This window comes from Pseudoliparis swirei, chromosome 11, assembly GCF_029220125.1.
Source record: "Pseudoliparis swirei isolate HS2019 ecotype Mariana Trench chromosome 11, NWPU_hadal_v1, whole genome shotgun sequence".
Classification (NCBI taxonomy): domain Eukaryota; kingdom Metazoa; phylum Chordata; class Actinopteri; order Perciformes; family Liparidae; genus Pseudoliparis; species Pseudoliparis swirei.
This window is the reverse complement of record NC_079398.1, coordinates 3,534,454-3,558,281: the sequence shown is the minus strand read 5'-3', so window position 1 is coordinate 3,558,281 and position 23,828 is coordinate 3,534,454. Positions and strand designations below refer to the sequence as shown.

The window sequence follows — 23,828 nt, the reverse complement described above, 5'->3', positions numbered from 1 at the left end:
TCCGGTTACAGTAATTGATGAGTTTATAAGATGTTTGTTAACTTAAGCCAGCCTTCATAGTTTGGGGGGGGGGGGGGAGAGGAAGAATGAAAAGAAGTGTTGTGGTCACAGACTGGATATTTATGTGTGTGTGTGTGTGTGCACAGCTACTGTGTTTTTCCGACAAGCTGATTTCTGGGTCGGCTTGACTGTGACATACACGTGATGTGATGAATGCTGTTGCTAATGCTAATGTATAGTAGGTCTACGGAAAGAAAAGAAAAAAGAAGCTCTTAATCAGGCGAACAGATGTGTGCATCGGCGCAAACTGCTTAATATCACTGTTACTGCAATAAGCTCAACACTTCGCTCAGGATGGAAAGAGCTGTGGAAAGAGGGCAGGATGACAGAGCACACGTGAGTGCATGCAACCACAATTGCAGTGCATTACTCATAATACACTTAGCAAAGGCCGAGCTGCATTTTTCATTCTCCTCGTGTGATTTCTGGGGTACAACCGGACGGCCCTTTTGGCGGATAGACAGTGATTACGACTGCATAGGAATGACCAACAGATGGGAATACTCAAACCGTTCCCATTACTGGATCTCATTACACAGGAAAGATGTCGTCCCTGCTGTGGTTTTTCTATCTTTCAGCATTAATCTGACCTCTCCTCTACCGACACAGAAAAGACGATCAAATGGCAAATTACAGGACGAGAGATTGTTTGTGCCCATTCAGATCTGGCTGCTTCTGTCATACACTTTAAATATAGCTATATGATATACTCGCCCCAATAAAACCTCACTTGTACTATTCCATCAAACGTGTGATTACATGTCGTACGTTATTTATCACGGTGACGATATAGTTATCTTTTACAGTGTTCAGAATACATGTGCTGCACGCCGCGATGCAGCGCGGAGCTTTCTAAAAATATCCAGTGGTGTTTATCAGTCCTCCATGGGGAATGTCCACTATGCCTGGGCTGGAGTCACGGACGCTGGCATCGAGAGGGCATAACTCCCCCCCCCCCCCCCGAGTTACAGCTCGGTACGAGAGCGCGTGTAGAACTGCAGCATCGGACCCACCTGTTTGACCACGGACGGCTTCGTAGACCACGCGCCGGCCGCCGGGCAGGCTTCCACCGGCCGAGCTCTCCGCGGACGTCTGCCTGTGAATAAAGAGACCAATAATAATAATTCAGACTTCTATAGCGCTTTTCTATATGCCCAAAGACGCTTTACAGGGAACAAGAGACAAACAGAACAAAACAAAAAGAAAGCAGACAAGACGAACAAACAGGAACAGGAACGTGAAGAAAGGTAAACAAACTGGGGAAGCTGTTTGAGTCGTATCGGGGTCAGGGGTCAGCAGGTGAAAGAGAGTTGGAAGAGGTGTGTTTTGAGGCCTTGCTTAACCCTCCTGTTACCTTCAGGGTCAATTTGACCCCATTCAATGTTTAATGTCGGTGTTCTTTGGGGTCAATTTGACCCCAGGCTGTTTTTCACTGTGTCAAACATATAAGAACTAGAACGGGCACTCGGTAGAGCGCATACCTCCGCATATCACAAGATTGGGCATTGAATTATGAAAATGTTGGCATTAGTTGCATGCCAATTGGATAGAAATTGACCGCGCTATGGTAAAAAGAAGATTTTGACCTTTTCATGACCTTGACCTTTGACCCAATCGATCCCAAAATCGAATCAAATGGTCTCCGGATAATAACCAATCATCCCACCAAAATTCATGCGATTCGGTTCAATACTTTTTTAGTTATGCGAGTAACACGCATACAAATAAATAAATAAATAAATAAATACACGCGATCAAAACATAACCTTCCGCATTTTCAATGCGAAGGTAAATATCAACTTTTTTATATATTTAAAGGGCTATTTAGGTAGTCAACAAACAAACACAAAGTACCTCACACTTAAACTTGGGAAGTTGGGAAACAAAATTAATTATATAAATTTTCTGGAGGTTTTAATTGCTGGGGTCAAATTGACCCCGAGGGTAAAATATGTTAGTAAATGTGAAGGTAACAGGAGGGTTACATAATGGTAGGGTGGGAGCCTGACGGATGTGGATGGGGAGAGCGTTCCAGGGGGGGGGGGTGCAGCTGCCGAGAAGGCCCGGTCACCCCAGGTCCGGTGCTTGGTCCTGATAAGTGTCAGCGATGACCAAAAATAGAATTATCCCACGCGGTTGTACACGCCATGACAAACTGTATCCGAAAAGCAGCGCTCATCTCCACAGGCCAGCTCAAAGCCCGACGCACTGTCCCGCTTAGAGCTCAATCCAAATCAATAAATAACAGCTGGGAACTGTTGGTGAGTTTAGGTGTCTGTCATATTCCGATAGGAGTGCGTTTCAAATAGTCTGTGTGTGTGTGTGTGTGTGTGTGTGTGTGTGTGTGTGTGTGTGTGTGTGTGTGTGTGTGTGTGTGTGTGCAGCCTCTGGAGGCTAGTCGGGGTGAAGTGTTTGCTGAGTGCCTCTCATGAGCTATTGTGACAAGAAGGGGCCAGATTCCTGCTCCTTGTCCCGGGTGATGTGATTTTCACGAGATTGTTCTGGCGAGTGCTGACTGCGTGCACCTGGGGACGGCGGCCGGAGACACAGTATACGTGTATATATACAGTATATGTGCACACGTATTCTTTCTCACAGGGCGAAGAGTGAGTACAGTCGTGTATATTCATCTCCAAGATTCAGGAGTCTGGAGATCGTAGATAAAGAATCATTTAGGCGGTTTTTCCCTTCGAATAATCGGACAGCAAATACAGTGTTTTCAGAGAATACGCCATTATGTGAACCGGTGAAGCGTGGAGCAGACACACCTGTAACCGTATGCATTAAATCTGTGAAGCATTTTTTAGGGGGAACAATAAATAAAGCTCAGCTGGCATTAACCTCTCGCCCCAAAACAGCAGCTTGCCAAAGGAGCATTAAGAAGGTAATGAGGGGACACACTGCCTCCTTGTAAGGGACTGCACAGTTGTTCTTTCATACCATTACACAACCGCAAATAGAACCGGCCCACTTTGAGCGTGGCATACCTCGACAGGAAGCGACCCCCTTCATATTGAAAGGGGGGACCAAACTTGACCTCTGGGTTTTTCACATCGCTCTCTTTGTCAACAGTCTCTCGCTCCGTCACTTCAAGCGGCCAGAGACACTGGAGGTGAGAACTACACGACCGTTCAAAAGTTTGGGGTCACTTAGGAATGTCTTTATTTTTCAAAGAAAAGCACTGTTTTTTCAATAAAGATAACATTAATCAGAAATACACACTATACATAGTTAATGTGGTAAATGACTATTCTAGGTGGAAACGTCTGGTTTCTAATGAAATATCTCCATAGGTGTATCGAGGCCCATTTCCATCAACTATCACTCCAGTGTTCTAATGGTACATTGTGTTTGCTAATCGCCTTAGAAGACTAATATCTGATTAGAAAACCCTTGTGCAATTATGTTAGCACAGCTGAAAACAGTTATGCTGGTGATATAAGCTATACAACTGGCCTTCCTTTGAGCTTGAAGTTTGAAGAACAAAATTAATACTTCAAATATTAATCATTATTTCTAACCTTGTCAATGTCTTGACTATATGTTCTATTCAATTTTCAATTCATTTGATAAATAAAAGTGAGTTTTCATGGAAGACACGAAATTGTCTGGATGACCCCAAACTTTTGAACGGTCGTGTACATCTGAACATGCAGTGCGCACCGACAAAATAAAAACCTCAAGCAAAATACTCCGAGGGCGTGAAGCCCTTACGTAAACACGGCCGACGTGATGGTTTATATGCGCGCAGGTGACTCGCACGTCTTAATGTTATTCAGGTTGACCAAAGGGGATAAAGTTTAACCATAAACACACTTTTGGCAGCTTCTGTGTGTATACAGTATCCTGTGAAAATAACTACTGTTGTGGCTGATGAATAGGGAGTGAAAGCAGCAGCAAGGCTGACATTAATGGTGGAGCTGTAATTGTCACCCTATTAGTAATGCCACACGACAGCCCGGGTTTCCGCAGTTACAGCTGCGTCGAGCCAAACCGTGCAAACAAAATACCAAACAGGCTCATTTATTTGTGTTACAAATTGCTCCTTTCAAAGTCTTCACTGAAGTCATACCACTTTGAGTCCTTGCAGCCCCTCGAGTTGGCAGCTGTGGGATGCTGATAGACCAGAGAGCCCTGTAGATACCAACACGAAGCACATTCGCTTGGAGCAAGTGCAACGCGTATGAGTGGAGAAAGACACGGACGCTCTTTGCCAAGGTCTATTCAGCATCTTTTAATCTCCAATTAAAACCGAATGCCGACAAATCACTCGCTCCAACCGCCGGACGCAAGTCAGCAGATTCAGCAGAAGCTGATTGGAGAGCACTTTTGTCCGATTTTGCCTCCATACACAGGAAATCATTTGGCTGCATTGACTTCACTCCACTTACTTTAATAAACAAGAGCAAAAAAAAACAAATGTGATTCCGATAAATAGATTTAACGAAAAGCTGTCGGTGGGAGAACCGTGCGAGGCCGGTGCTGGTAAATGTGTATCGAGCAACAGTTTTACAATTCAACAGCTGGCTCCAGGAAGGTGTTTGGAGGGCTGGATAACCTTCAGCTGCTTGAGAACACCCGGCAGAGTGATGCTATTAGAAGTTGGAGGAGCGTAGGTCCATTTCCAGATGTACCTCAATAACAGAGATCCACGCTTGTGGAACGGTCTCCCTGACCACCTGAGGGCAACTCAGACACTGAACTCTTTTAAGACTGGCCTAAAAACCTTTTTATTCAGGAAGGCATTTTTTACCTTGAGTTAATTTATTGTCAGCTATTACATTTTTTTTTTATTTTTTTTTATGGGTTGCTTTAACTATGTTTAATCGGTTTTATTTGTTTTTACTATATGTGTGGCACTCTGAGATTCTTTGAAGGAAGAGTGCGATAAAAATGAAATGCATTATTATTATTATTAGAGATATTGAGTTGCCCCTCAAATGAGCACTGCGGGAAGCAATTTATTATCCCCCCATTTTCTGCAAACAATCATCCCCTTTCTCCTTTTCGCTGTCATTCTTTCTTTTCCCCTCTCTTTGTTCTTTTTTTTTCTCCATTGTTTCCATCGGTGCATTTTTTGGGCCTGAAGCTTCCGTTTTTCCCACACTCTCTCTCTCCCCTGTCACACTGGTCGACCGCAAAAATGCAGGACAGAGGAGAGTGTGAGGGGGCTCTGGAATTCCACACGCAGAGGGTAAACACGGCTACTGCCAGGAAGACACACACACAGGAGCAAACACACCACCGACCCGGCTTCCCGAACGTATTCTGCGACCCCCGCGCTGCACCCCTGTCCTCTTAACTCTTCGCGAGCACGTCGGCAGTGCGATGGTTTTATTCTCAAACTCTACTGCTTAGATCAGGGGTCCCCAGACTTTTTCCTGTGAGGGCCACATAACTATTCCCTTCTCTGATGGGGGCCGGGGTCAGTTTGAAACAGAAAAAGTGTGACGCTCGCAGGAGGGGTGCCTAAATGGAAACATTTATTGTTTTCCAGAAAGCCACACATAGCCAAATATTAATAACCCTTTCCGGGATCTTCACAGAAAAAAAAGTCAGGAAATAAATAATAACCAAATAGCCCTCTCTGTGTTCTTCACAGAAAAAAAGTCTAGGATTTGCGTGGCCAGACTGAAAAAAAAAATCATAATGCGTCTCTGGTATTGTTCAGGGGGCCGGGCCAAATGTGGAGGCCTTAGTTTCGGGACCACTGGCTTAGATTGTCAGGTAACTGTTACAATAGATGAATTACGTCAAACTGAGAAATGGACCGTTTTATGTTTCAATCCGGTCGTGTCTTTGTGTCTTTGTGTCTTTGTGTCTTCCTCATGGTGTAAAGAGCCCTTCTGCAACTGCGAAAACAAACCGTCAGCCCTGATCACAAAGGTTTGTTGTTGTGGTGCAATTTGGCCAGATGTTGGCCGAAATAAAGTCATAAAGTAAAAGAGGAAAAAAGCTGGCCGTTCAGCCCTATTTCCCTCCTTTCCTTTTATTTTCCCTTCTGTGCTCTTCAGCTTATCTCCAAACCAAACAGGAATTAGACGGCGCTCGAAGCCCGGGGGCCTTCCACTAAACCACGCTCTGTTTACGGTTCAGGCAGAAATCAGGCCTGTGATGATGAGGCTGTTTACTCAACAGGCAGATACACCCGGTGGCCAAAAGACTGGGAGCACTCCACACATATAACTCTCATTAGCACGAGCCCTATCCCCTTGAACTCCTGATGCGCTTTGTCTCGATCCGCAAGCAGCGGCCAATCAATGCCGTTCCCACTGCAATCACCGAACGTGCTATAAATCACAGAGTGGCTTTTAAAAACTCTCCGCCACGGATTCAAGTGTCACCAGGAGTCGGAAAGAAGTACGTCAGGACTCAAGGCGTTCAGTCGGTCGGCCGGTCTTACTTGACGAGGCGCTTTGTCGCTGTTTTCCTGGTCTGCCCCTCTCTGGCACTGCTGGGTGGCTTTGGGGCGAGAGCAGGAGGACTGACACAGGTTTGACTGTGGCTGTGATTGGACCGGATATGGAAGCTGGGCAGAGGGCAGCCGGATGAGTTTTTGGGAGGCTGGGCGAGTGGAGAACTTGTCTGGTCTGGAAATTGAGCCTAAGAAACAAGAAAAACAACTTTTATTTAAGGTTAGCATCAATGAGGCACTGGATGGAGTTCAACCCTTTAGGCCAGGCAGTATAAGGCTGTCACTGCCGTAAGAGCCGCTACTAACAATGACTCCTCATTGATCAATCATTAGTTACCACAATGGGACAAAGCATTGGCTGACGTCCTGCTTGAGAGTTTGTTGATACAGATTGCAGGCCAGCAAATGCCTTTGAACCAAAGTTGCTGGAGCTAGATGATTTCCTGAAGTGATCCCAAAACATCACGATTGTTTCTTGTACCTCTGTGGATGTGAGATATGTCCTAAAATACAGCTTACGGCTCCTCGGCAGTAAGTCAGACACGTTCCCGGTGGGTGTTGGTCTCCGCCAGGCAGGCACGTGCACAGACATTTTGGGGGGCAGGTGCTCAAACCAAAAAAAAGGGCACCCAATGCCAAAAAAAAATTCTGACAGAGTTGAAGCATTAGCAGCAATACACTGATGATGCTGTCCTCAACCTGCGTCTCCTCTGGGCAGCATCAGACAGCTAGCTTACATTTTCTTTATGAATAAAGATGAATTATTATATAGCAACAACAGTACAAGCGTTCTGATTGGCTAATGGGTCGTCATGCCAGCCACGTATTGCCCTCCTGGTCTGATACGGATCCGTATTGCCCTCTGACGTCATTTTCAAAATTAGCGATATTGATAGACATCAACAGCCAAGAGCAGTGGTCCTCAAACTAAGGCCCGCGGGCCGGATACGGCCCGCCTCCACATTTGGCCCGGCCCTCTGAACAAGAGAGGCCTTATGATTTTGTTTTCAGTCTGGCCACGCAAATCCTCGACTAGCCCCTGTTAAATAGAACGGAATAAGAACTCTCTTTCCTCTCTTCTCTCTCTTCTCTTCTCTCCTCTCTCTCCCTCTCTCTCTTTTCTCTCTTCTCTCTCTTCTCTCTCTCCTCTCTCTCCCTCTCTCTATTCTCTAAACATAACTAACGTCAGTAAACAGCTGGACGAGGCTTTGAAATCACGGATTTCGTGAGTTTTTGTTTATTTATTTTTTTAGGAAACGTCGGACCAGTCGTGACGTCATGTTTTCAGCAGCGCTAATGTTGTGGTTGATTTATCACAAAACAACGTCAGGGGACAAACAGCGTCATGACCTGTGTGTCTGATGCTGCGGGTCAGAGGAGAAGGAGGTGCACCAGTTTTGTGGTGCGAGGAGCACTGGGCGGAGGAGGAAGTGGAGGAAGGAGGAGCGCGGCGGGGGGAGGGAGAGGAGAGGGGGGCTCGTGAGCGCCGCGGAGCAGGTCGGGCGAAATTCTAACAATAACTCAAATAAATGCCCCGTCGGATATTAAAACACATTTGGGGGGACTTGATGACAGAGATAGTAACTTTTATTCTTAAATACGGATGAATGAAAAAAAAGTGTCTCCAGCAAAAAGGGCACTTTACTCATCCAGGGCAAAAGGGCTGGTGCTTGAGCACCACTAGGGCTCTATCTGTGCACGTGCCTGGTGCCAGGGCTGCCCTTCATCACCGCTTCCTGTGTGTGATTTTCATGGACAGGATATCTAGGCGCAGCCCGGGGGTGGAGCAGGTCAGGTTTGGGGGTCTCGGGATCGCCTCTCTGCTGTTTGCAGATGATGTGGTCCTGTTAGCATCCTCAGACCGTGACCTCCGGCACTCACTGGGGCGTTTTGCAGCCGAGTGTGAAGCGGCGGGGATGAGAGTCAGCACCTCCGAATCTGAGGCCATGGTGCTCTGCCGGAAACCGGTGGATTGCTCCCTCCAGGTGGGGACAGAGTGCCCCAGGCGAAGGAGTTCAAGTATCTTGGGGTCTTGTTCACGAGTGAGGGGAAGATGGAGCGGGAGATCGACAGGCGGATCGGTGCGGCTGTACCGGACCGTCTGGCGAAGAGGAGCTGAGCCGAAAGGCAAAGCTCTCAATTTACTGGTCGGTTTACGTTCCAACCCTCACCGCTGGTCAGGAACTTTGGGTAGTGACCAAAAGAACGAGGTCCCGAATACAAGCGGCCGGAATGAGTTTCCTCTGTAGGCTGTCCGGGCTCCGCCTTAAAGATAGGGTAAGGAGATGAGGTTCCTCTGTAGGGCTCAGCCTTAGAGATAGGGTAAGGAGATGAGGTTCCTCTGTAGGAGCCATAGAGATAGGGTAAGGAGATGAGTTTCCTCTGTAGGAGCCTTAGCGATAGGGTAAGGAGGTGAGTTTCCTCTGTAGGAGCCGTAGAGATAGGGTAAGGAGATAAGGTTCCTCTGTAGGAGCCATAGAGATAGGGTAAGGAGATGAGGTTCCTCTGTAGGAGCCGTAGAGATAGGGTAAGGAGATGAGGTTCCTCTGTAGGAGCCTTAGCGATAGGGTAAGGAGGTGAGTTTCCTCTGTAGGAGCCGTAGAGATAGGGTAAGGAGATGAGTTTCCTCTGTAGGAGCCGTAGAGATAGGGTAAGGAGATGAGGTTCCTCTGTAGGAGCCGTAGAGATAGGGTAAGGAGATGAGTTTCCTCTGTAGGAGCCTTAGAGATAGGGTAAGGAGATGAGGTTCCTCTGTAGGAGCCTTAGAGATAGGGTAAGGAGATGAGTTTCCTCTGTAGGAGCCTTAGAGATAGGGTAAGGAGATGAGTTTCCTCTGTAGGAGCCTTAGAGATAGGGTAAGGAGATGAGTTTCCTCTGTAGGAGCCTTAGAGATAGGGTAAGGAGATGAGGTTCCTCTGTAGGAGCCGTAGAGATAGGGTAAGGAGATGAGGTTCCTCTGTAGGAGCCTTAGTGATAGGGTAAGGAGATGAGTTTCCTCTGTAGGAGCCTTAGAGATAGGGTAAGGAGATGAGTTTCCTCTGTAGGAGCCTTAGAGATAGGGTAAGGAGATGAGTTTCCTCTGTAGGGCTCAGCCGTAGAGATAGGGTAAGGAGATGAGTTTCCTCTGTAGGAGCCGTAGAGATAGGGTAAGGAGATGAGGTTCCTCTGTAGGAGCCGTAGAGATAGGGTAAGGAGATGAGGTTCCTATGTAGGAGCCTTAGCGATAGGGTAAGGAGATGAGTTTCCTCTGTAGGAGCCTTAGAGATAGGGTAAGGAGATGAGTTTCCTCTGTAGGAGCCTTAGAGATAGGGTAAGGAGATGAGTTTCCTCTGTAGGAGCCTTAGAGATAGGGTAAGGAGATGAGTTTCCTCTGTAGGAGCCTTAGAGATAGGGTAAGGAGATGAGTTTCCTCTGTAGGAGCCGTAGAGATAGGGTAAGGAGATGGGTTTCCTCTGTAGGGCTCAGCCGTAGAGATAGGGTAAGGAGATGAGTTTCCTCTGTAGGAGCCGTAGAGATAGGGTAAGGAGATGAGGTTCCTCTGTAGGAGCCGTAGAGATAGGGTAAGGAGATGAGTTTCCTCTGTAGGGCTCAGCCGTAGAGATAGGGTAAGGAGATGAGTTTCCTCTGTAGGAGCCTTAGAGATAGGGTAAGGAGATGAGTTTCCTCTGTAGGAGCCGTAGAGATAGGGTAAGGAGATGAGGTTCCTCTGTAGGAGCCGTAGAGATAGGGTAAGGAGATGAGTTTCCTCTGTAGGAGCCTTACGATAGGGTAAGGAGATGAGTTTCCTCTGTATGAGCCGTAGAGATAGGGTAAGGAGATGAGTTTCCTCTGTATGAGCCGTAGAGATAGGGTAAGAAGATGAGGTTCCTCTGTAGGAGCCTTAGAGATAGGGTAAGGAGATGAGTTTCCTCTGTAGGAGACATAGAGATAGAGAGATAGGGTAAGGAGATGAGTTTCCTCTGTAGGAAACATAGAGATAGGGTAAGGAGATGAGGTTCCTCTGTAGGAGCCTTAGCGATAGGGTAAGGAGATGAGGTTCCTCTGTAGGAGCCGTAGAGATAGGGTAAGGAGATGAGTTTCCTCTGTAGGGGCCTTAGAGATAGGGTAAGGAGATGAGTTTCCTCTGTAGGAGCCGTAGAGATAGGGTAAGGAGATGAGTTTCCTCTGTAGGAGCCGTAGAGATAGGGTAAGGAGATGAGGTTCCTCTGTAGGAGCCTTAGCGATAGGGTAAGGAGATGAGTTTCCTCTGTAGGAGCCTTAGAGATAGAGTAAGGAGATGAGGTTCCTCTGTAGGAGCCATAGAGATAGGGTAAGGAGATGAGGTTCCTCTGTAGGAGCCGTAGAGATAGGGTAAGGAGATGAGGTTCCTCTGTAGGAGCCGTAGAGATAGGGTAAGGAGATGAGTTTCCTCTGTAGGAGCCGTAGAGATAGGGTAAGGAGATGAGGTTCCTCTGTAGGAGCCGTAGAGATAGGGTAAGGAGATGAGTTTCCTCTGTAGGAGCCTTAGCGATAGGGTAAGGAGATGAGTTTCCTCTGTAGGAGCCTTAGAGATAGGGTAAGGAGATAAGTTTCCTCTGTAGGAGCCTTAGAGATAGGGTAAGGAGATGAGTTTCCTCTGTAGGAGCCTTAGAGATAGGGTAAGGAGCTCGGACATCAGGAGGGAGCTTGGAGTCGAGCCGCTACTCCTTCGTGTTGAAAGGAGTCAGCTGAGGTGGTTCGGGCATCTGATTCGGACGCCTCCTGGACGCCTCACTTTACAGGTTTTACAGGCACGTCCAATGGGAGGAGACCCCGCGGAAGACCCAGGACACGTTGGAGGGATTACATCTCCCGGCTGGCCTGGGAACGCCTCGGGATCCCCCAGAATGAGCTGGAAAATGTTGCGTGTGAGAGGGAAGTCTGGGTCATCCGGCTGGGTCTGCTGCCCCCGAGACCCGACCCCGGAATAAGCGTTTGAAAATGGATGGATGGATAAAATCATACATACAAATGATTTCACAATTCATAGATATGGTTGTTTTGAATCAGGATCTCCTTATAGGGGACCCAATCCCAAAAAGGGAGCAGGTAGAGCAATCACATTGAAATGGTTATTAAAGCGGGAAAAAACTATTCTTTGGTCATTTAGGTGAAATATCAAATTGCTCAACATGAATTAGTGCAGATATAAATTAAATGCTATCCAGTATCAAAACAAGACCTTTTTTGCAGTTGGCTGCACTAAAAAGCTAAATTCTTCACATTTTGTATTTGTTTGTACAAGATCTCTTCAAAGTCTTGGCAAGGGGGAAAATGCCATTTTCTTTTTGACATAATAATAATAGAGCGACATTTCCCTCTGTCCTTGCAGTGCTGGTGAATGCTTTGCATACATTCCTTCCACATCTCATGTCAATGCTATTTTCTCAGGAGCTTTATACGGCTATCTAACAAGCTAATGACTTTCCAGCTTCACCGTGCGGCCGTTCAAAGGGCCGGCGGTGTGACACGGAATATCCGATGTAATTTGTGTGTTGATAAATGAGAAGCTGAGTTTCCAGGTTGCGAGGCCTTCGGTTGCAATTCCGTTTGAGCAAGAGCAGGAAGGCCACCTTTCTTTGGCTGCCAGGTGGCTCGGAGCCAAGCTTGTGGAGGAGCCGCGCAGTCTGCACCCAGCAACTGGAACGTGGACTGGAGAGCCGGAACAGCCCCCTGTCTCTTTCTCTTCTCACAGAAGTACACACTCACACATGGGCACTCGCACTTTCTTTTCTGTCTTCAATTAATCCGAAATGATCAACTCGTGGAAACCAAAAAAGGGGAGTCCTGATTCCCGGGACAAAGACACACGTTGCAAGGTCAGGCTGGCTGAGAAACCCATGTGGGTGGAACGGGGGGATGGCAGGGGTTTGATGGAGGGATGTCTGATTTGATGGTTTGACAATGATATCCAGAAAGAGAAATAGCACCGTAACTGCATTAATTAAGGCTGAACTAAAATGATGAAAAAAACAATGAAGTGAGAGCAACAGCATTACTCTGGACCGATTGGAACAAAGCTTGTGCATCAAATCATTCCCCCCTAGAAGCTGTCCCATGACACTCTCATGTCTCCAAAATCATTTTGAAAATGAAGAAACTCTTCTGTTTAAGATCCCCTGTGAAGGAAATTGAACAGAAAAACAAGAGGGGCTGTTTTTTTCTCTCGCAACGTTAAAATTCTGCGGAGCAAAAATGACCATGACCTCTTGACCTTTCTAATCACCCTCCGAAAACAGCAAAATCACATCTGTCACAAATGGCTAAATGTTACTACTGCTAAGAAAATCAGATCTCAAAATTATATTTGTGTTGCAATTGGAATGCAAATGGAGCTCAAATCTGATATGTACTCATTTGGACTTTGCACCGGGGCCACTCTGGTGCCCTCCTGGGCAGCATTCCTTGATTACTCACCTTCCTATATAAACTCGCAGAGTCAATCGGCCAAACAATGTCATCTTGGAGTGAGGAGTCATGTTTGGTTCTCCAGGAATGAGCTTCTGTTGAGGGGGATATTCCCACTCAACAACATTTTGTTCAGTGGTTTGGAAAGAGAATCTCAGAAGAGCTTTGAAAGGGCGAACATGAAAGCTTTCCCCTTGATGTGGGTGTATTTTGCACTACTATGGAGGGCGCCGTGCTTAAAGGGGAATATTCTGCACAGACACAAATATGAGAGTTTTCCTGAACTACAGCTTGATGGTTCTCAAACACGTTCTGTTTCCCGTAAATCATCAAACAAAAACTAAAGAAGCCCAACAATTAATTTCTCAACTCCTTTGCTCAACCCTAAGTCAACAAAACAAAAAAAAGGAGTATTCTGAGTGAACACATGGATTTGACAACTGATCCCAGTAAGATAATGCTGTTGAAATGAAATACTGGGGGGAAACAAACCAAAAGCTCTTTTTATACCTGGTGACTGCAATGGCTTTGGTCCAGAAACTGCCGAGACTGAAGTCTTTGCTGTTGTAGTTTCTGTATAGCAAACTGAAGCTGGTAGCTCTGCTGGGGGTTCACCCCTGTCACCAAGCTATAGGCACTCTGCATCTGACCATCCCAAAGACCCTCCTCATGCTTCAGGGGCCTGTGGCGTGGAGAGCACAAAAAAAGAGGTCAGTGAAAAGTTGAGAGAATCAGAATGAACAAAAAGACATACAGCGACTGTGTTGCGCAATGTGTTGCTTTGCAGTCAATAAGTACACATGTCAACTCAATGTTACTCATTTGAACTATAATAGACATTAAACATCTGCAGTATGAAGGTTTCACCTCGAGGTGGAAAAGAAAAGGGTATTAAAGTATTCAAATCCAAAAGCATGAGTTAAATTTGAATATTTGCACAACAATTACGACATCATCAGCCCAAGACAAATGTGTTTTGCCGGTGTTAGCTAGCTAACGTTAGCTGGCTAACATTCCCTCAAATGCAGTGACACAAAATGGAAAAAGTGATGTGTGAGAAAACCCTGCGGCAGTAAAAGCTCCAAAGTGTGTGGTGAAGAAATATGAACCTGAATACATTACATGTATTTAATTACAAATGACAGGCAGTGATGGGTGAGGGTAAGCAGCATATGTTTTTTCTTATTTATTTGGGAAGATGGTCCCCTGAATTATTTAACAATCAGAAGTGATCAGGAGTTACAGAAGGTCCAGAAGCCGAGAGACGTACCACTGACCCATCTTAATAGTTCACAATTACCTGAAAAGTTGCAAGATGGTGCGAGTCTAAAGGGCGTAATAGTAAGCCATAACACCACAATGTGTGCTACCATCTTGTCAGTTATTTTCCCATCCAATCAAAGCAGAGGTGTTGCAGTACCAAACTAGACTGGGCACTCGGTAGAGCGCATACCTTTGCATATCACAAGAGTGGCCATTGAATTATGAACATGTTGGTATTAGTTGCATGCCAATTGGATAAAAATGTACAGAGGTAAAAGGAAGATTTTGACCTTTTCATGACCTTGACCTTTGACCCGATCGATCCCAAAATCTAATCAAATGGTCCCCGGATAATAACCAATCATCCCACCAAATTTCATGCGATTCGGTTTAATACTTTTTGAGTTATGTGAGTAACACGCATACAAATAAGTAAATAAATACACGGCGATCAAAACATTACCTTCCGCATTTTCAATGCGAAGGTAATTAACTAACACATTTCTCTCCACATGTTGCAACAACAACGGCAAAAAGCAAAAAAAGACCAAACAGCTGACGGAGTCCCAGTCCGTCGCTGCCGGGCCGCAGAAGCCTCAAGTCAAAGTGTGCAGATCAGAGTCAAAGTCGAGGGCAAGCCTGTGGCAAACAAGCTGAACTAAAAACCTTTCCTCTTTGCCTCAGTGCTCGCCGAGCTTCACGTTCCATTCACATCACAAAGCCGCAACCTGGAAAGCAAACTTTTTTTGACGAGTTGCACGAGTTTGTAACTGGATTATCTGTCATTAAAACGAAGCCCGTTTCAGCCTTTTTGTTCTATTTTGGCCCCCGTTAAAGCAATGAGGCGATCCTCCCCTTCAGACATGCTTAAATGGAGTCGACGTTGAGTCTGGTACGCACGGGCAAGAAATGGGATCAAGAGTACGATCGGGAGCTGCGACGCAAAAAAATCCAAAGAGAAAACAGAGAGCGGTACAAGTACAGCTGAAGAAATGTGATTCCTGGGGGTCGCAATCACAAAAGAAATTCTTGTAAATTCCTCCCATTACGTGCAATAACATTTGTCCATGGGTCTCGAGTGAAAGGAAATGCTGTCGACCTTAAGTCACAATAGCTGCTGTATATTTCGAGCCAATATAAAATTAGAATTTATTTAATCTTGAACGATACACACTGTGGGATAATAATCTCGTGTCGCTCAAGTGAAAACATATTCCTGCCCTGTGTGACACGAGGCATCTTAAACTCATGTGAACATAATGGCACGTATGTATATATATATATTGCAAAAACAACTGGTGTGACCATGGGGCAATTAAAAAAAATATATGTGTTGCTTCTGGAAACAAAGGCTCGTCTGTGAACCTCGCAAGGCCAGAGATTCGACAACGCCAGGAGACAAAACAAAAAAGCGGTCCTTTGTTTACAGTCGTTTCCTTCAGCTTGGCTGCAGTTTTGCACACGGGACCACGGGGACCTTCAGCGCTACCAGTTTAATAGCGTATGGCTGTTTCTCCGGTCAAGAGCGTCGGCTCTCCATGGCTACGATGTTGCAGAAGGGCCCCGAGGAGAAGTCTTTTTAGACGGGGATTGTCAACGCAACACTTCAGGAAACATGCATCAGAATCATCATGAATTCAAACCCAGCGATGCGGGGACCGGCGGGGGGGGAAGAGCAGTTTTACAGCCGAGTTTCTCTTCACTCAGTGCGTTTACATGATGGTATCATTCGAATCTTGCTTTAGTCGGACTCTGCTATCTTTTGGGGGATCTGCTGTTATCCCAATATACATGGCAGTGAGTAATTCGAATCATTGGCCTTTGAAAGCATGTCATATCCGATACGATAGGTGGCGCTGTTTTCATTACAACTCGTGGTGATACAGCCATTTCCGCTTGACCTCTTCACCACTACCAACAACAACCAACAACAACAACATCAACATTTCAAGGCGAAGCTACATCCCTCTACTATTTGCATGATGTTAATAGTGACATTATCGTCTCTTTCGACTTCCGGGTCACGACATGGGGGGGAGGAGGGCGGCGGGATCTCAAGCATGCGCAAAGACGCAAAGTCCAGTTCCTAATCCAAATTCACCGTTACATGCCGCGATAGTCGAATTATCAACCGGATCGGATCGAGTTATCCAGGGGTGTTAATCGGATCGTAGTCGGACCGCACATAGTCGAACAAAGGTGTTTACATGAAACGGATAATTCGATTTAAGTCCGACTAAGCCAGTTATTCGAATGCATGTAAACACGGTCACGACCGCAGCACATGTGTACGGGGCTCCGACCACCTGGGACCTCCCTCCCCGCTGGACTACTGCTCGTCGGTGTCGGTTTACTTCCCGCTGCGCTCGCCGTCTTTTAATACGCTGATGTGACTTCCTGTAGAACACAGCAGTGCGAGCGTCAATCTAGCGATGTGTGAATGTGGGAAAATGGACGGACTGAGATGACATCATGCCACAGTATCTCAAAGCCGTGCCTGGTCAGTGTAAACGTCAGCTGCCTCAGGAGTGTGAGGGTATTTCCAGCCGTTACTCAGTTGATCGTTTGCTTCGTTTTATTGCAACAACATGACACTGACCTGAACTGTCCTGAAAATAAATTTTAAAAAAATGACTTGTATCTGGGCATTTGGTGTGCATGTTGAGAACATGGGTCAAAGCAGTGGGGAGAAATATAAGATCCTGAAACTACCAGCGGTCGGTTCCAGAATACAGGTTTATTAAAACCTAGAGTATCCTGACATCTGGGACACGGATGGATGTAAACTGACCAGTTCAAGGTTTTCCTCTCAAAGGAGCTCGGGATCTGAAAGGAAGAGATACTGTAGGTTTGAGTCCAAAAATGACACGTTTGATAAAGATGACATTGACGTTCTATATTTAAACTAGAACGGGCACTCGGTAGAGCGCATACCTTCGCATATCACAAGATTGGGCATTGAATTATGAACATTTTGGCATTAGTTGCATGCCAATTGGATACAAATTGAAAAAGAATGGTAAAAAGAAAATGTTGACCTTTTCATGACCTTGACCTTGCCCTTTGACCCCATCGATCCCAAAATCTAATCAAATGGTCCCCGGTTAATAACCAATCATCCCACCAAATTTTATGCGATTCGGTTTAATACTTTTTTAGTTATGCGAGTAACACGCATACAAATAAATAAATAAATACACGGCGATCAAAACATAACCTTCCGCATTTTCAATGCGAAGGTAATAAAATGTATTAACTCAAGAACACAGCATAGTATGTGTATGTAGAGGTGTGTAAATCTGCTGCCTCAATCCATCCATTTACTGGAATGTCACTCTCTTACCTTAACGGTTCTTCCTCCTATTACCACATGTGGCTCCAATCATTTCCAATAAAAACTTCTCTTCTTTTCAATTCAAGAAAGAGAGACATCAAACTAACCTCCATCAAAGATGTTTTACATTTTGACCAGAGCTTTTCTGATTAGTTGGGTTGTTGATTCAGCAAATGACCCGTCATAAAATCCTTTGGAATGGTTTGTTCTTACAAAATTAGACCGAGTCAAACATCAATCTAACAAAGTATTGAACAGAACAAAAAGACACCCAGCGTGAGCAGGGTTGTGGTATTTCTCAGTCTGAGATGTGCTGGAGGTTTGCGGTCATTTCTACGTGAAGTGAGAAGAAAATAAGGAGACATTTTTGTGGGCAGGTCGCTAATGCAGCTCAAGACACATTATATCACATGACTAATACAAGTGGAGAGGACCAACCATGACCTGCTACTGACTTAATACATCCCAAACTCAAACTGAAACTCAGCGAACTAAATCACTCAAAACTAGAACGGGCTCTCGGTAGAGCGCATACCTTCGCATATCACAAGATTGGGCATTGAATTAGTTGCATGCCAATTGGATAAAAATTGACCGTGCTATGGTAAAAAGAAGAATTCGACCTTTTCATGACCTTGACCTATGACCCGATTGATCCCAAAATCGAATCAGATGGTCCCCGGATAATAACCAATCATCCCACCAAATGTCATGCGATTCAAGAAGAGTTTGACCTTTTCATGACCTTGACCTTTGACCCGATCGATCCCAAAATCTAATCAAATGGTCCCCGGATAATAACCAATCATCCCACCAAATTTCATGCGATTCAGTTTAAGACTTGTTGTGTTATGGGAGTAACACGCATACAAATAAATAAATAAATACACGGCGATCAAAAAATAACCTTCCGCATTTTCAATGCGAAGGTAACTAAGACGAATCCGCCAAAAGTGAGAAACCTGTCGGCATGTAAAATGTGTAGAAGCAACAAAAACACAGCAAACTGCTTGTTATTTGTGAGGTTGTCTTCTTGACTGTAGTCAGAATGTCTGACTGTCTGAGTGTTTTATACCGCTCACATCACTCCACGAGTACGTCGAATGGAAATCATCATAAACGTTTCAGGAGGTCTCACACCGGAAACGATCCCCCGGCTCACTGAGGATGCATGAAGCCCTGCAGTGTGGCTCCGAGCCCTCCGGCTGTCAGCGCGCTGCAGCGAGGCAGCGGCTCTCATCGTGCTGATGAGGCATACCTGGTAGATCCTGGCAGCGGCACTTCAAAGAGACCTGTTCCTCTTTGAAACCCATCATACTTCACCCCTGTGGTTGCTTAAAGAGCCAGTGTGCTTAACAGTTTCAGGATGTTTGGCACAAACCATCGGCCCGAAAGTAGGGGGGGGGAGGAGACACAGGAAATTCGGTGTTATAAGAAACAGCTCCGAGGTGAAAACAAGGCAATTTATCCTAATATCTTATTAAAGCCATTCCACTGCAATAAGAGGTGGACACCAAACCTAGGGCTGGGAGTACTGGGAGACAAGAGAGCTTTTGTATTGCAAGCCAGTGACAAATGGGAAGATAGAGGCAGCTGGGTATTTTCTGGAGATTTGGAACAAAAGCTACTGTATATTTCTACCCTCTATGAACTATTAACCTGAAAAGTTGAATCTATATGTATTTTGTGATGAATTAAGTGCCAACACAGTATAGGAAAAGCCAAGATATTTAAAGGGAATGATGGAGGAATGTATGATCCACTCAAAGCACGAGAGTTTAAGAGAGATCAGAAGGTGACTTCTCTCTCCTCAGTATCAAAAGCTGCGTGAAGCTATCCGAAAAATCTTAAATTCAATTAAATCTCTTGGTTTGCGGAAATAAAAACATTATAAAAAAGGGAACCGGCCAGCAGACATTCTTGGAATTCCCTTACAGCTCGATACATAAGGAAGGGCAGGACTGGAAAAACAGTCCACGGTCAGAGCCAAGCTGTCTGAGACATTGTCACTCACACATCAAGACCAAAATAATAACCCTATACGCTTAGCCCTCAATGAAGTACACATTCAAATAGCCGCTTTACTATCCTGACCTGGTACCATACAGCATGGCTGCGTGATCATATGATGTCCTTCTGTTTCCTTCCTTCCTCAGGGCGATGGGAGAGGGGTGAGATGCGGGGTGAGGGACGGGGGGGTCAGTTGTTGCAGAGGCGAGAGCTCGGAGCAGACGGGCGATGTTGGTGTTGACATTGCGGCCTCAACGCTGCCTCCACCCCACCAACGCAACGTTTAAAGCTTGCTTCACACACTCCCGACACTCAGCGGCCAATCCCAGTGTTACTTTGCTCCACAAAGCGCTCATAAAAAGAGAATAAAATGCCCATTTCCAGGCACGTATTGAACTAACCTGCCCAGAGGAGTGTTGGCGCTGCGCAATCCTTTCCCAAAGACTAACAATCTTCAATCTAAAAATTGGTCAGAGACCATTAAAAAAGCATTTAGGTTATATTGAGTGTGCCCAAATAGGCTACCACAATCTAAGTGTCCACAGTAAAGACTTGTGTAAAGTTGATTACACAGAATAACCGGAGGGCATTGATTTGTCCAGAGGGATTGATACTTGATAAGTGCACAGCTTGTTTGTCTTTCAAACACCTCAATCTCAAGAATAAAAAAAAGCATCTCAACGACAGTATTCTAACTCTTTCGGCCTCATGACATATCCTCGAAAACAGTTGATGGCAGTTTTTACAAACTAACATTTCTGTGTTTGTGTATATCAGCACAGCATCTCTCAGAGGAGGGAGACGCTGTTGTTCTTGGCAGTGCACTCCATTGAGACTGTAACACACGATTCCTTCTCTGCTGCCTCAGGGGAGGCCAATAAGAAGTGCACTTGGACACGATGATGACATTTGACCATGAGGAGCAATGGAGCACCTCGAAGGGAGCAGAGATTTGATTTGTGCGAAATGAAAAACTAGAGTAATAGAGAAGGTACTGTCGCAATTTCCACTAAATAAAATCCAACTGAAATCACTTTTTTCTTTGAATGTTATTCCATTGAATGTACACTACCGTTCAAAAGTTTGGGGTCATCCAGACAATTTCCTGTCTTCCATGAAAACTCACTTTTATTTATCAAATGAATTGAAAATTGAATAGAAAATATAGTCAAGACATTGACAAGGTTAGAAATAATGATTAATATTTGAAGTATTAATTTTGTTCTTCAAACTTCAAGCTCAAAGGAAGGCCAGTTGTATAGCTTATATCACCAGCATAACTGTTTTCAGCTGTGCTAACATAATTGCACAAGGGTTTTCTAATCAGATATTAGTCTTCTAAGGCGATTAGCAAACACAATGTACCATTAGAACACTGGAGTGATAGTTGATGGAAATGGGCCTCTATACACCTATGGAGATATTTCATTAGAAACCAGACGCTTCCACCTAGAATAGTCATTTACCACATTAACAATGTATAGTGTGTATTTTTTATTGTTATCTTTATTGAAAAAACAGTGCTTTTCTTTGAAAAATAAAGACATTTCTAAGTGACCCCAAACTTTTGAACGGTTAGTGTATGTAAAACTAAAAAAATAAATGGTCCCCGTTTGGTGTCTGATTTCCAAAGTTGCCGTATCTCCTGTGACAAAAACGTGTCCTACGCTGTGCAAAGCGCAAAGGAGTCATTTTGATCAGGATAACATGAGGCCAGGTATTGCTGTAGCACTAATAACTGAGTGAGCAGCCGACCATGAACGAGTGAAAGTAACTGATGGTAGAAACACTGAGTTGTACGTGTTGAGGAAGAATCTGTATCCAATCAAATTGGTGCATCCCGAGTTGTACTGCAGAAAAGGTATTGTTGAAATGCCCTTCTCACACACAGTTCTGTATTACTTTCTTTATATTTTTTTTACAAAACCCTGAAATAGTCTCTGCACGTGCCACGTGTCTTTGGACTCACATAGTGCCGCTCCATCGATCTGTTCCGGAGTGAACCGCCTTCACCGGCCCTTGGGTCGTGGCAGCGGCCGGCCGCCCTTCGGGGGTCGGTGTGCCGCTCTCTCCGCTCCGCATCCTGTTGGCCAGGTTCAGGTTGGTCAACTGTGGACAGAGAAGATCATTCAAATAAAAAACCATTTACACTATTTTTCATTTCACACACACACACTGTATTAACACTATGTACGTATTCACTGACCAAATCAATGTGAAGTCGAGCCGCTTCAACCAACACCTCGCTAATCCCAATATCTAAAGCAAATAGGAATGCCTGATGAATACGCACTCGGACTGTGTTCCTGCCTGCATCGACCGCTTTATTCTCTCGCCTCTGGGGGCTATGTGAAATGTTCACACAGCACATGGCCGAGCTAGTCTCCGCTCAGCGCTAAATCCAGGTGCCCCCCCCTCTCCATCTTTGACAGAATCAGCTCTATCATGACTCGCCAGCCAAAATCTGTTTACGACTACCGAAGCAACTGCCCCTCTGTGCTGCTCCGTACTACCCTGGGAATTGTGTTCAGTAAAAGCTAATGGGAGAATAAATTAGAGTGCCGGGGCCTTTTATTTACTTTATTTCCTCCTGTGCACTAAATAGTCCAATGGGAAAATTGTAATGCTGCCAGGCCTTGTATGGCGTGACAAAATGTGTCAGCATGGTGTTACAACAGCCTCAACTCTAAGTTACTTATTAAGGTCGACTGGACGTATTCTTACAAGCTGTGCGATCTAAACTGAGGAAATTAAAACACACATGTTGTCATATATCATGATGAACCATTAACATGTGTATATATCTCCCATAATGAATAGACATTTACCACATACGGCAGTTACCATTGTTCAGTGGATATACTTCCCAGAATGCCCCATTGTCGAAGGTCATGTGCACCAACTTGTCGAACTGAGACACAGTGGACATACGGACATATGCACATACCGTAAGGATACATATTCACGCATCTCAGCACAGGAGTATCTTCACTTTATGGAAGGTCTGACGTTGCTCAATTTCTGTTTCTGTTTTGTATACATTCTGACGAGCTTGAGGGTAATTACTTAAACCTCAGAGGTCAACTAGGGCAACAGGGTGTTGTTCGTGTTTACAACGTTCTCCATTTAGTTCAGCGAGTGATTTAACGACTTCAAATCTGAGCCATGAAAAAACACTGAGCACTTTGGAGCCTTCGAGTGAAAACGACTGGACTATTTCCCTCCACGAAATACACTGCTGCCATGCCCAGGATTAACCGTGCATAAGAAACACACCGTTTAGATAATGTAGAGTCAAGAGGAAGCCATAAAATCTGCCGTCTGTGTGGTCTGGTGCATCACAAAGAAAAAATTCAGAAAAAATCCAGTAAGACAGAGGAGGGAGAAGAGGATGAGGGAGAAGAAGAGGTTGAGGGGCGCCCCACGCCGAATGACAAACCTTTGGGGTATATAGGAGAAGGTGGTGATGGAGCCAATGGAGCTGCCTCTCCTCTGCTCAGTGCCAATTTGCTACATTCCTCTATTTATAAGCATCAATTACCACAAAAAAGTGTCTGCTTGTTAAGTATCAACAGAAATCACTCCACCCATGGTGCATCTGATAATGAGACCTCACACAGAGCTGAGGCTTGATGCGGATCACCACTGTTTAGGCCAGCCAGCTTCAAACCCCAGTTCCAGATCCCCCCCCCCGCACCAACCCCAGCCCACAGACTGCAGAGGACTGGAGGAAGGAAGGTGCGCGGTACGAGGCAGCAGACCCTCCGGCTCCAACAGGGCTGCTGAACCAATGAGCAGCTCTGCCGCCAGTCGGCATGGGGTCAGAGCCAGGTTTACGCATCAACAAAGAGAAATATCAGAGACCTCACAGTGAGAGACGGCTGCAGCGGCCCCAGGTTCCTCCCCCTCGCATGAAACACTACACAGATCAGTTTACAGTTGCGTAATAACTCAACATGGCTTCTTATTCCAGCACAATGAACCGTCCTGCTCCCGGTGGGAATAGCTGCTGGCACAGTGGGCCACAGAGGTAAAAAAAAACCTGGTGAACTCACGTGTTGTGTCAGCAGGTTGATGTGACTGGAGCTGGCATAGTGGCGAGCAACCTGCTTGTCAGCCAGTTTCTGCAGGGCTGAGATGAAGGCTTGCTGGTTGGACTGGGCTTGGGCCGACAGCGAATTTAACTCCTTTAAAGTCCCCGTTGAGTTGGACTTCAGCTTACTGGAACTGCTCCTCCTGATCGCTGATATACAGGATGACAGAAGGCTCGTGTGATAAAACGGGAGCGAGCGCGATGAACAACAGCATTGTAAAGTACCG

The 23,828-nt window shown here is 45.5% G+C and overlaps 1 protein-coding gene across 7 annotated transcripts in view; it reads right to left on the bottom strand.

Moving 5' to 3' along the window:
- ttll5 (tubulin tyrosine ligase-like family, member 5) overlaps positions 1 to 23,828 on the bottom strand; it is a 55,843-nt gene that overhangs the window by 4,384 nt on the left and 27,631 nt on the right. For 5 of the 7 annotated variants that reach the window (XM_056426111.1, XM_056426112.1, XM_056426113.1 and 2 more), the window contains 5 exons: positions 23,564 to 23,751; positions 21,478 to 21,617; positions 13,412 to 13,583; positions 6,464 to 6,683; positions 1,074 to 1,156 (listed from right to left, as the gene is read on the bottom strand). In XM_056426111.1, the coding sequence (XP_056282086.1) occupies positions 1,074 to 1,156; positions 6,464 to 6,683; positions 13,412 to 13,583; positions 21,478 to 21,617; positions 23,564 to 23,751 (803 nt within the window). The remainder of the gene's footprint in view (positions 1 to 1,073; positions 1,157 to 6,463; positions 6,684 to 13,411; positions 13,584 to 21,477; positions 21,618 to 23,563; positions 23,752 to 23,828) is intronic. The other 2 variants (XM_056426116.1, XM_056426114.1) reach the window with 1 other exon arrangement.